Source organism: Candoia aspera, chromosome 3, assembly GCF_035149785.1.
Source record: "Candoia aspera isolate rCanAsp1 chromosome 3, rCanAsp1.hap2, whole genome shotgun sequence".
Lineage (NCBI taxonomy): Eukaryota > Metazoa > Chordata > Lepidosauria > Squamata > Boidae > Candoia > Candoia aspera.
In genome coordinates this window covers 52695316-52708755 of record NC_086155.1, presented here as the reverse complement: position 1 = coordinate 52708755, position 13440 = coordinate 52695316, and the positions used below count along the sequence as shown (strand labels likewise).

Sequence of the window (13440 nt, the reverse complement as noted above, 5' to 3'; positions counted from 1 at the left end):
CAACTTTGAGTTGAAGTCCACACATCTTATAGTTGGTAAGGCTGAGAAAACACTGGTCTAAATCTAGAAATGAACTAAACTACACACTCAACTCACTAGTGGGTCTGTTGTACTTTCTGTTTAAGGCATCAATGGAGCCAAAAGATCAGAAATTTCTTTGGGCACAACCTCAGCTGCTCCTGAATTAGGCATGTACATAGATAACCGGATAACCCAAATAACCCACAGATGGCATTGCTTTGTCACATCCCCAGTCCAGAGCTGAGTTCTCTTAAAGTCATCTGTGGTTGTCCAAGTCATCCTATGCCACTTCATGTTCGAAAGGGCTATTGGTGTTCAGGGGTGTCCTGAGGGAAAGTTAAAAAAAATTAAGATAGTCACAACCCCACAATCAAAGCCTGCTTTCAAAGGATAGAAATATAGAGAGAGGCACAGTAAATGATGTTGGTATAAAATAGATTAAGTTAGATTTCCTTTTTCTTTCATTTCCTGCCTTTACTTTCTTTGCCTTTCTAGTTACTTCTGCTTTCCTGTGGTTTGCATGTTGCTTACCCCAAAATTGATTTGCAGGATGGGCATGTATATGCCAAATTAAGGGCACAGACTTGGAACTTGCTGCACTTCCCTGAACTGAAGCCAATGTCTGCTATGACAGTTCAAAATATGGAGAGAAATGTCCCTCTAGGGAGGATTTATTTTGCTCATAGATTTTAAAAGAATACATGGCATGATGGATACCAATTTTAACAGTAGGTGCTGTTCGCTCTGTGGTGAAAAAATCCCAATAGCTGCAAGGCAGTGCCCTTATAACAGTGGATACATCTAAGAGGTGTTGTATCTTGATCAAAGTGAAGCATTTCTTGCAAGGCTTTGCACAGACCACGTTTTCAGCAATCCTAGCAGAAAGGAATCCAGGAGCTTCAAAAAGGAACTGAATCTTCTTATGACCTTGGGACTGCAGGTTGCTTACCTCTGAATTAAACTCTGAGGACAAATGCCCATCAGTAAGAAAATGAGTATCACCAGTACCATTCATACAGACAAAAACAGCTGTTAGAATTATCAGCCTCCTCAATTTTCAGATCTTACTTTCAAGATTGATGCCTTTTTATGTTTTCAAAACTAACTGAAGATAATTACTTAAAAGGGCTTGGGACTTTCTTTGTCCACCAGCAGGATAACTCTCTGGAAACTGAACACAAAGGAACCAAATTTGGTGTGGGTGGAGAAGTTGACAAAAGAAATACTGTGTTTGAAATGGGCCAGATTCATCCAGGGGCTGTGGGGAAAAAAAATCCAAGAAGAACATGCATTCCAATGGGAGACACAGTTGGACAGTGGCTCAGGATGCTGCCCACTTCTCCATTCTAAGACTCCTCCCTCCCAATTACATGATCTAGAGGGCAACTATTATTAACAGGTTCAAAAGAATTCCAGAAATTGCTCTGCATGCTTTCCATATCTTGTTTAATATATTAGACTGGATTCAAATGATTCAAACTTTGAGGGATAGGCTGGTTTTAGAGAAGGACATAATAGTATGGACCAATGTTTTATATTAGAAAGCATGCTAAAAAACTCTATTGAAATAAGTTTAATAGTTTTTATTAAACTCCCAACTGCCTTGAATTGTGTTAATAAAAATAGTTTCTTATTGATTATTAGGAAGATCCATAAAAGAATCCAGATTAGAGTTAAGAGTTTACCAATGTGGTTGCGTCACGTGAAGCAGGAATGCCTGTTTGTTTTTATTCTTTTCATCCTTGATATTTATGACTTGGGTTAGAAATTAACCCAAATAAATGATTCTCATTGGCCAGAGATAATAGAAAGATATATGTGTTTTCAGACTGTTTGACACTGATACTCTTTCTTACTCTTTTAGTACATTGTACAGAACAGTGTCTTCCATCCATTATCCAAAGACCAAAATATTGGTCTCCTAAAAGCAGAATACAAAAATATAAATGGAAATTAGGCCAAAATGAGGCTGAAAAAATCAGATCCTATAGGTCATTTGCACCTGATGCATGTTATTTAACAACAGTCTTTCATGGAATAATAATAGCTGCTAGGCTAAAGGCTCAGAATTTGCTGGGAGCCCTAATAAAATTGTTTCATCTAAATGTCTCACAAAGCTAGGATTTTCCACAGATTTAATTCTTAGGATGGATTATGAACAGGCAAAATTGACCCTGAAGCAAAGGATAAAGGACATAGACAAACAGACTTACAGAAGGCTCCTCATTTCCTATTCAGAGCATAATAAATATATTGTCAATACTGCAAACTACCTTACTCAACTCGAAATTCCTAGCCATCGGAAAGCTTTCTCCCTAGCTCAAAGCCATGCACTCCCTTCTGCAGTCTTGGAAGGCAGATACAAAAAAAATCCCAATAGCTGCAAGGCGGTGCCCTTATAACAGTGGAGAGATAGAAACCACAGACCACGTGCTTTTTCGTTGTCCTTTTTATAAAGAGCTCAGGAGTAAATTAATATTACCTCTGATCAATAAATACCCTAGTCTGAAAGATATAGATTATATGCAAATGTTACTTATAGACAAACATCCAACTGTCACAGCACAAGTAGCCAGATTCTGTGCAGCTGCTATGAAGATACGTCAGATTATGATTGGAAAAATGTAGTAATGTACCCCTTGTAATAACTTTAAGTGGTCTATATATCATATTTTATATATGATATTTTATTCTATTACTCTTTTTAATATTTTACATACCATATTTTTATAGACACTTATATTTGATAGAATATTAGTCATGATAATGTAAATTAATAAGATTGTTTTTAAATTTGATGAAGGGGCTCATTTACATTGTGATCTAAACGTATTTTGACATTTAATTGGAACTTGTAAATTCAAATTTAAAATTATTTTAAATCAGATGGTTCATATTTTAAGGCTGATGTGTATACCTTTATAGAATTGTATCTTGTACTGGTCAGTGACCATAATAAAATTGAACTGAAACTGAAAGCGGAACAATTTCTTGATTTTGTTATTGTTGGAATGTTTTTCTTATATGTTTACAATAAGTTTAAATTAAGTAATGCCATTATATAAAAGCTATATGGCTTCTCCATTAGAAACAATAGAGATATCAGGTAGCATATCCATATAAAGGAAGACATATATCTTATGCATACCCATGTAAAGGAAAACGTATATCTTATGCATAGGAAAACATAGCTGTTTTAGCTCTAGATAAAGAGACATTTGCTTAGCTATAAATAAGGAGGCATCTCCTTTATCTCTAAGATAAGGAAACCTTTGTAATGAGCTAACCCATTGATAATGATTGGCTAAATTTCTAAACTAAAAATTCTATAAAAAGGGAAATGAAGAGCAGTACACTTCTCAGCTGCCCATTCAAAGTAGCTTGACAACTTTGGGTGAATAAATATAAAAACTTTGACCTCCATTGATCATCTGGTGTGTTTTATTCCCAGCTTGGAAACGAAGCAGGGAGGAAAAGCGAGGAGATTAATCCTTCTGACACTATATATATTTTCTAATGTTAAATTTACAACCGTAATCTGTAAGGTGTTATATTTGGGGGAATGGGATGTTCTTGAAATGAACACACTGCAAATTATGCAGAACATATTTCTATGAAAGCTATTCACTGTGGCACCCCAGTCTTTTTCAATGTTTACATATGAAATTACTTCAATTAGTAAAATAATACTTTTTTTGCCACAAGGTTAAAGTATATCAGCCTGCAGCTGCCACAAGATTGCTTCTCTAAAACATGCTATCTGCAGTTGAAAAAAAGCAGAGATTGAATAACAACCAAAGATTATCACAGCTTTATCATCTGTGCTGTTGTAGCTATCAGTCGGGATAAAAAACAAATGAAGAACCAACCATATTTAATGGATTCCAGGAGGAACACCCTTGTAGAAATACTGGCTTCCAAATTCTCTCATTTAGCTGTGGTGTTTTTTGCTATATGAAGAAATGTTTTCCTGCAGAAACAATTTTTGCACTTTTAGAAACAAGTCAATCAAGCAGAGTTTGCATATGTAGTTCAGATATGATGAAATTGGTGAAATATGTTTCATTATTTTATCCTGTCAGTTGCCTCTTTCTTCACCCTAGAAAATATTTCCTGGTGACTAATAGCTGCTTGTACAACCCAGTGCAGATTATGTTTTCTCCTCAGGGTTGTAACTCATGTCATCTATAAGGGGTCTCTGAATGCTGGATAGCAGCAAGAATATGAAAACAAGATCTCACAAAACTTGTAGCTGACTGTAATGCAGATTCACTGACTGTAAACAATAAGATGAAATGCAATGAATTTTGTACTGGCATAGGCTGGTATTCAATATATTATGACTAATTTATTTCAACTTACTCGTTTTAGCTTATTTAATGTTGCAACTTGCTACTTTTGCTATGGTTTATGTCTAATATCTAATATGTAATAAAGTGAATTTTAATCTAATTAGCAAGACATTTATACTTTGAAAAGCAGTGCACATTTACCAAGGAATACACTCCACAACACATTTTTTCTGGTTTCTGAGAACATGGATTCTTTTCTGTAAAGTATGCTGGGAGATTTTGTATGGAAATCAATAAAATTGCTTTGTGAGTTTCACACATACATACCACTGATGGTCTACCCTTTCAGAATAAGTAACATTATGCAAAATGCAAAGAGTGATAAATCGTGAGCAAAAAAAAGGGAAAAAGGAAGTCTGCATTTAGTTTATGCTGCTATAATTCACACCTTAGGCATGAAGCCAGCTGGGTGACCTTGGGCCAGTCACTCTCTCTCAGCCCTAGGGACATGATTGAATGGATAAAAAAAAAATCCACTCCACCTCTCCATACCTTTCTAGCCTTGCAAAATATCCTTGCTTCCATTACATACATACACCAATTCATACACTGTATTGCCTTTTGCTATTTAAACATTTCTCATTTCTCCTCATCTGAGGACATCAGTTTCACCCAATGACACCTCTCTCTGTCTATCTTTACTCTCAACCTATTCACCCTTCCTTCATATATTTGTTTTGCAACTCAATCTCGTTCATTCAGTGTAACCAAAATACCTCAAAACCCTCCCTTCTTGCTGGTCAATCTCTTTTGTATTCAATTCACACGCATTCAGTACCTATTCATTCCTGATTCTGACTTTTATTCTTTTACACACATGCTTTTCAGGTACTCCATTCCCATTACATTCAACTTTTTTTGGGGGGAGGGGTGCCTCTGAGGCAGCGTTGACTCCTGGACTAGTCCCTGCAGTTTTCTTTGCAAGGTTTTTTGGAAGTGGTTTGCCATTGCCTCCTTCCTAGGGCTGAGAGAGAGTGACTGGCCCAAGGTCACCCAGCTGGCTTCATGCCTAAGTTGGGACTACAACTCATGGGCTCTGGTTTCTAGCCTGATGCCTTAACAACTACACCAAACTGGCTTAGCATCCATGCAAATCACTTTTATGATTTTCCTGACATATCCAAAACTTGCTTCCATATAATATATTTTTATACACAGCCATTCTAGCTTCCTTTGATAAGCAAGCATTCATTTCTAACAATAAACAACACACTGCCCACTTCCTTTCTACGAGCATGTTACATGCCTTAACATTTTTCTATTAATTTCCCCATCTTTAGTAAATATTCCAGAGAGGTAAATAAATCCACCTGCTTACTCCTTTTTATATTATTATTATTTATACCTTACATTCATTCATTCTACTCTTCTGTCAAACACCACTCCCTTGGTCTTTTATAGATTAATTTTAAGATTCATCATATGCATACAGTGGCTGGACTGATGTAAGATTTAAATGGGATGAGGGGGAGGGGGAAGAGAGGGGGAGACAAATTGGTAATGCAGATGCCGGTTACATGTGAAACAGATTACCATTACCTTCTTAATTAACAATTATGATGTGTGAAAAACTCTTCATGTTTTTTAAGACCTTTTGAGATTGCCTGAAACCTTTTTATGTAGATGAGTTCAACTCTCATTTGATGGTGTTGTTAAAGTTTTGTTGTTCCATAACCATCATGTTGAGATCTACAATAGATTGTCCTGGAAGACTGAAACACTCTGATGTTATTTTGCCCTTGTTTTGATTCTTGACTTTTGTCCATTAATTCTTTTGGTAAAGTTTGTCCCATATTTCCTATGTAGAATCCAGACAGGTATTGCTGGCAGATGATGGCATATACCACAGTAGAGAAACTCCTAATCTTGTGTGAATACTCATTGGAGCTTGTGATGGTGCTCTTGGTGTAGATATGGGGGCAGTGCAGACATCTGAGTGCATTTGCAGGGTCTGGTTCCCATGTTAGCATCATAATTTTTTTTTTTTTGGTTGCTTGTGAGAAGCTGTTTCAGGTTGTGTATTCATCTGTATGCAAGTATGAATCTGCCATCCAGTGTCTGAGAAAGTGCAGTGGCATTGTCCAGCATGGGCTTTAGATTATTAATACATTTGAATGGTTTGAGCTGCGAGCTGTAGTTTAGCTGCCTGTCATGGCTTTAGAGCTTTCACATAACACTTTTTAGTACACAAAGTATAAACTGAATTTCCTATCACATATATGTCACATGCAGCATTCCATTGTAATGGTAAGGACAATACCAACCTGTTTAGTAACATTTTTTACCTGTATGCCAGAAGGGTAGCCAAAGCTAGTTTTACCTGAAGGAGGCTCATGCTATTCTATGCAAGCTAAGATTGCTATTTAGAGATAAATTTACATCCCAACATGGTTGCCTGTATCTTACCAATTAGGTGGCATATACAGTGAACTGATCCACTCAGGCTATGTAAACAGAGCCAATATTGGGTAGTGGCTAAGGTTATTCTAGGACTATGGAGATTATTCTGGATGACCCTCAGCCACAGAAACTCACTGGGTGACTTTAGGCCAGTCGCTGAACCCAACCTAGCTCCCATGATAAATGTCATACATGTCAAATAGAAAAGCTTTACATTCTGAATTATAAACTATGTATCTTGAAATTTGGATTTAATAAGAAAATAAGCTTTGTCTATATTCCAACCCCCAAATGTATTTTATTTTCTAAGAAAAAGGTAAGAAATTTTTCCATCTGTGTCTTTCTTATTTCAGGATATATATGGAAGAGGGATTATATCAACCTGTTGTTATGCAGTTTTATTGGACAGCTTGCCCAAACCATGGTTTGCCAATTCACAAGGTTTATTAGACCAGGAAACAATTCATTAAGTTGCAGATGCCATGAGCAGAATGAGCTGTGGAAAAGCATTTGAATGCAGTCATTCTTATGACTCCATCATCTTTGTCTGAACACATAGTGTGAAAATGTATGCATTTTACACTACTCTTCATAATACATCTGCTGCTTCCTTATGGGGAATTGAATGTTGAAGGAAGGACTGCAGTGTGCATTGTCCTCTTGCAGCCTGATTGGCAAAGTTCTGCCATTTCAAACGATGAAAAAATATTGTGTCATACAGAACTTTAATTATACGTTTTTACAGATTCACTTATCAGTTTATCTTCTACATGGTATCTAGAGTGTGAAAAGTGAAAAAGGACACAAATCTGAGATCAGAAATTGCAGCACTAAAAGGGCAAGTCTTATAGTATTCCCATATACAATGATGGTGAATTCTGATACAAATAAATTTGAGATGGGATCTTCAGTGTGAAATCACTGAAGTAGTTTATGAATTTGCACAATTTTATCTGATTGGACCAGAACTGGATTATATTTTGTTAGTTTATTGAGACCAAGAAATCAACATCACCAATATGGCTTTGTAAATGTCACTGTTTAGCTTTAATGCAATTGCCATTTCAGTCACAACTCACAGCTGAGAACTCCCTTAGACTCCCAGTGCAAATACGTGTGTATATATGTAAGTGCAATTACTTGCACTTGATAAAGTGGCCCCTAATCCTTGAAAGCATGATGCCATAATTAATACATTTATTGTGATTAATTTGTTATAATATGCTTTGTTAGTTTGCTGCAACAGATTAATATAGCTGCCCTTATGGAATACAGTATAAGCCAATAAATTTGTAAGGGGTTCAGTATTGTATGTGCTCTTCCCTGCTCTGCTTTGCCTGGGTAAAGGTAAAGGTTTCCCCTGACATTAAGTCCAGTCATGTCCGACTCTAGGGGGCGGTGCTCATCTCCGTTTCAAAGCCGAAGAGCCGGCGTTTGTCCGTAGACATTTCCGTGGTCATGTGGCCGGCATGACTCCATGGAACACCGTTACCTGCCTGCCGAAGCAGTACCTATTAATCTACTCACATTTGCATGTTTTCGAACTGCTAGGTTGGCAGTTTTGCCTTGCTTTGCCTACTTGTCTGTTAATTTTTAAAGTAAAGAACATTTATTCAGTAATTGCCACATTAATAAAGCAAGAGTGAGAAACTTTTAATAATGTAAATTGCATTTTGGTTTGAGGATTGGGGGAACATGACACAATTGGGTGCTTGTCAGTCAGTACTCTGCTTTTGCAGGAAACTTCACAGCCAGTTTTGTCACAGTCTGATGCTAGAAAGAGAAGGAGTATTTGAGTTGTAAGGCTGCTTCCAAACGGAGTTAAACAACCGTATGCCAAGAATATGAAAACTTCACTTGAAGATTTTAGTAGTGATCTCTTTACACAAGTTATCATACACAAGTTTGTTACAAGTAAACATTTATAAGAACTGAATTCTGAATGCAGTGCAAGATTTCCCTTGTGCAGCAAAACTATGGATATAGGGGATACATACAGAATTTTAGAGAAGCTAGCCTGGTAGAACATTATAGATAAAGTACTAGATTGAGACTTACTATATATAAAAGCAAACCCATTGAAATCAATGGGACATATAAAACACAAAGTTAAATTCTATTATGACTAAATATGGATCTAATCAAGAGTCAGACTGCAGCTGCTTCTTGCAAATATGCTTTGAACAAACGAGAAAACAAAAATACAAATGCAAAAAGGTATTTGAGCCAACCCATGAACAATAAGTTTAATAATTTTCAGCAGACCATAGCTTTCTAGAAGCTCCACTGTCTCATCTAGTTGAAGATGGACATACAGTAAACACAATAATATATGATACAACCCATCACAGCTGGATTAAAAAAATACACAAAATATAATACATAAAAATGATTTTACACTGTGGACTGACAGAGCTCTAAAAAAAGGTGACCATAACCCTGGTAGGCTTTACAAAGTCTTTAAAAAAATAAAACAGTACTTCATGTGAAATTCATAAATACACGGGATGTGGGGGAGAGTAGGTTATTGAGATTTGGGATACCTGCGGTATATCCAACTAAGAGACATTCATGAAGCCATTCTTTCCTTAAGCTTGCTGTCACTGTCTGGGGACACCAAATAGGCACTTATATGCATATATCTGCCTGCAAAGTTGAGGCCAAGGTGGAGGGAATCTGCAAGAGGAAAGCTGGGAATCTAATTATAAGTTGCACAGAAACTAAGAATAGTATGGCATGGAAGGACTGAAAAGGAAAAGATGAGAAATGTAACAGTCCGGTTTAAGAGGCTTATTTGAAAGACTTTAGCTGATGATTGTCAATATAATACAAGAACCTGCTTTTACATAAAGGCCTTTTTCTGTTCTCCCCACATCTTATTCAACAGAAGAAGATTATTTTATTATATATGAGCTAAGGAGAATAGGGCAAGTTTAATCTTAATTCCTAGAATTTTTCATTTAGGAATGAAAAATGCTACATATAAATCAGCCAGCACTCCTGCCCTTATAGATGCTGATGGCTGAAATAAAAAGGAAACAACATCCTAGGCTCTCTTGATTTTACCTTCTCCCATTCTAGCTATAATAACTATTATTTGATTCCAAGGATGCTGTACCTCTCCCCAAATGCTTGAGGAATCTCAAAACGTACCTGAACTTCAAAGCTGGCATTTATTGTCCAGTCAATTCTTCCTAATAACATTTAGGACTGAAGGTTGTGGCATCAGTGACCAGTTTGCCCAAACAACACATGAAGTCATGCTTCGAACATTCAATTTACCAAGGACAGTGGAGCAGAATTAACATGATGAAGCAAGGAGGAAAGGAGATGCCTGATTTCCACTTGGCACCGCTTGTTAAGAGTTTTCAGCACATGCTGCTCCTCTCTCCAGAGCACAACCCATTGCAAAATAAGGCACAGTTCTGAGCAATTTGTGAGTTGGTTCTGTACAAATTCAGTCTCCACGTACCATTCCATCAGTGCGACCACCTCGGGAACGCCTCTAATACAGAAAGGAGTGTTTGTTTTAACAACGTAATGGAGTTATCCAGAAGTTCTTGGGTGGAATCAATTACAATCACTTCACAGGGAAAAAAACCGCAATCTTACTGGAATTTAAAATGTCCTTCAAAGGGTTGGGAAACTCTGTCAGTTTTTCTTATGTTGTCACCTCAGAGCTGCATACGTCACTCAAACAACAGTCCAAAGGCTCTTAGGAACATTCTTAGTCTGCTGATCGAACTCTGAATTAGCCAATGCCTTTGTACCTGGTCCTTCCAGCAAAAGCCGGCCATTCAGGTAGTGAAAACAGGGTATTAGGTCAATAATGTAGTGGTCATACAGGCCAATAGTGAAAGTGAGGCCCACGTCAGTTATGAAAAAGAGATCATGACTTTATGAAAACAGTCCATGACACCACCATCTACCCTCTGAGACAGACAGGCAGACAATGGCAGAAAAGACACCCCCATACACACAAAACACTTTGAAAAAGAAGGAATAACCAAGGTGAAGGCAGAATTTTAACCTGAATCTTGACCCAGTGCCATGAACTAAATTCACAACCCATCTGTTTTAACATATTTTTATTTTGAAACTTCCCAGCTACTTTTCACAGTCTCTTTGGGGCTCCCCCTCTGTACATGCTAATAACACTATGGAAAAAAAAACATCTCACTGTGATGAAATGTCTCCTTACAGCACCTTAAAATAACCTCCATTTAAATTGGGGTGGATACCCAGGCATGAACATTTAATAGCAGCAGGCTTTGGCCTGTGCATCCCAAATCCTTCTAGACAGGGTAACCTCCTTTGCTCCCTTCCCCAACAATCACATCCTTTCCTTATAGTGTGCCCCTTTCCCAAGTACTTGAATTGTACTGGCTCTGGGAAAGGGCATGGTCTAGGGATTAGTCTTACTGGATTGATCAGAAGGAATGGTGCTTTTTTTTTTTTAAGTAAAAAACCCTGCAGGACAAGATAGGAAAAGCTCAGTGATAGAGACTCAGTGGTAGGGACAGGCAAAAATAATACATTCTGTTGGATCCTCTGTTATTCAAAACTACATGCTAGTAATTAGACAGGGTATAGCTGAAACTTATGGGCTTGAGCCCTGGAGATGCCATGCACGGTGATCTTGACAATATTCCTGTAACAGAACTCCTAAAAGCACCAATCTAAATTAGAAGGCAACTATGTTAGACTCCAAGTTTAAGGTCAGGGGCCTATGTTTAGACTTAAACCTCAGCATTTCCAACAAGAAACAAAACAGCTTTCAAATGATGTGGGACTGCATTTCATCTTTCAGTATCTCCTTGGATCTGGGCTGCCCATCAATTATTCTGATTCTAGCAAACTCTACAAGGATTTGCTAAGTGGAAAGTATATAATACAGAGGGGGGAAATGTACCTGGATAATTTGATTCTGCCCTTCTTTGTGTGACTAGCACAGATGAACAGAGAAGCAGAGGAGAAATTAATACCTCACCAGAACAATGTTCAGGCAGCAAGAACTTTGGTCTAAGCATTTCCCATAATGTTTTTGGCAAGGCAAATGTAAAAACAAAGAAAAAACGAACAGCTTCTTGTGAGAGTTGTTAAAATCCCACAGAAGTGTGGAAATCTGTCCAAGTTATTCAGCCTTAGCCAGCCCAAATATTTCCCTAGACCAGTGTACCAGTGTTTCTCAATCTTGACAGCTTTTAGATTTGTGGATTTCAACTCCCAGAATTCTGGGAGTTGAAGTCCACAAATCTTAAAGTTGCTAAGGCTGAGAAACAGTGTCCTAGACAGTTATCTCACAACCCCTCCAGTCAGCCTGTTAATTTCATGATTCCCTGATTTCTTTGCTCCCAGTGCCCTTCTTCTTCCTAATACATACTCTAACTTATAATGTCCCACAAATACTTTTAAGACCTTCTTTTGCTTGCTGGGGTTTTCGTTCTGCTTTCCCCTCAGTCAGTCTCAGTCTCTCTCTCTCTCTCTCTCACACACACACACACACTCACTCACACGCCTGCCATCCTTCCCTCCCCCAATCTTGTAGCACTACTCATGTATTCTATTTAAGCATCTGGGATACTATGCAAAATTGCCACACTTTTTGCCATAATCATCATCAGAAGCCCTTCCACCAGCTTCTTAGCTTGGGTGGGGAGGTGGGAAGATGCAGTAATCCTGCATTTAAAATGCCCAGGGTATTGAGGGAATAAAATTATTTCCTTTTAATTAACCAACAATAATGTGCCCCAACAAGTCAGAATCTGTCAACTCCCTATGTTGGCACTGCACACAGACTGAATCAAGAGATTTTTTTTAAAAAAGGTTCATCTTCTTTGTCAGTGACTAGAGTAGGATCTGTTACAAGGCAGCATCAGATTTCCCAGCCTTTCTTAGAACAAGCATCTTCAGCCTGCCCATGTTAATTGTTCTCTGCAGATCAAAGCCACCAGGACAGAATCTGGAATTTGGCAAGGAAAACATAGGCACATTTGGATATTAACAAGAGTTTGGCAGTCTCATTTCATCAGATGCTGTTAGCATTCTGTTGCTGGGAAGGCATCAAGAGGTACCAGGCCTTGGCACCAACGTCTCCTGAAATACTGATGACCTAGCCCCCAAGAACAGTTTTTCCTGCTGCCTCCAGAGACAATCCTCCTTTCACTTTATGCCTTCTTGTCATGATTTTTTATGTTCGTTCGTTTGTTTAAAATGTTCCTAAGTAGAAAACATCTGTGATTGTGAAAGTCATTTTTTGGCATTTTTTTCTTTGATCATTTTCAAAGGATGTGTGTCAAGGCATCCTATATAGGTGGCTTCTCTGACAAGACTTCTTTTTCTTCCCTCTTCTTTAAATTGTCCAGTCAACCGAGAGGGGCCTCTAGTCTTTGACCAACTTGTACACATGATGCTGAGCTCCATGCTCACTGGTTGATACCTCGAAAACAAATGCTATGCAAAGTAACGTTTCCTGGGTATCTCTGTTCGTAACAACCTAGTTAAAAACAAACACACATACAGGGAGATCAGAGAAAGTCAAACTGAATCCAAAAGTCAAGTTCTAAATCCAGAGAAAGGATAAAATAATTTGCATGAAAAAGGGCTACTGAAATTTACGCAGCAATTCCTCTATCTAACTCATTAAATTTGGATCAAGTTAGAGAAC

At 37.7% G+C, this 13440-nt stretch overlaps 1 protein-coding gene across 2 annotated transcripts in view; it reads right to left on the bottom strand.

Annotated features, from left to right (window-relative positions):
* Nucleotides 1-8993: 8993 nt before the first annotated feature.
* The window catches only part of TEAD3 (TEA domain transcription factor 3), a 100355-nt gene continuing 95908 nt past the window's right edge, over nt 8994-13440 (bottom strand). For both annotated transcript variants that reach the window (XM_063297681.1, XM_063297682.1), the window contains one exon: nt 8994-13269. In XM_063297681.1, the coding sequence (XP_063153751.1) occupies nt 13156-13269 (114 nt within the window). In that variant the 3' untranslated portion in view covers nt 8994-13155. The remainder of the gene's footprint in view (nt 13270-13440) is intronic.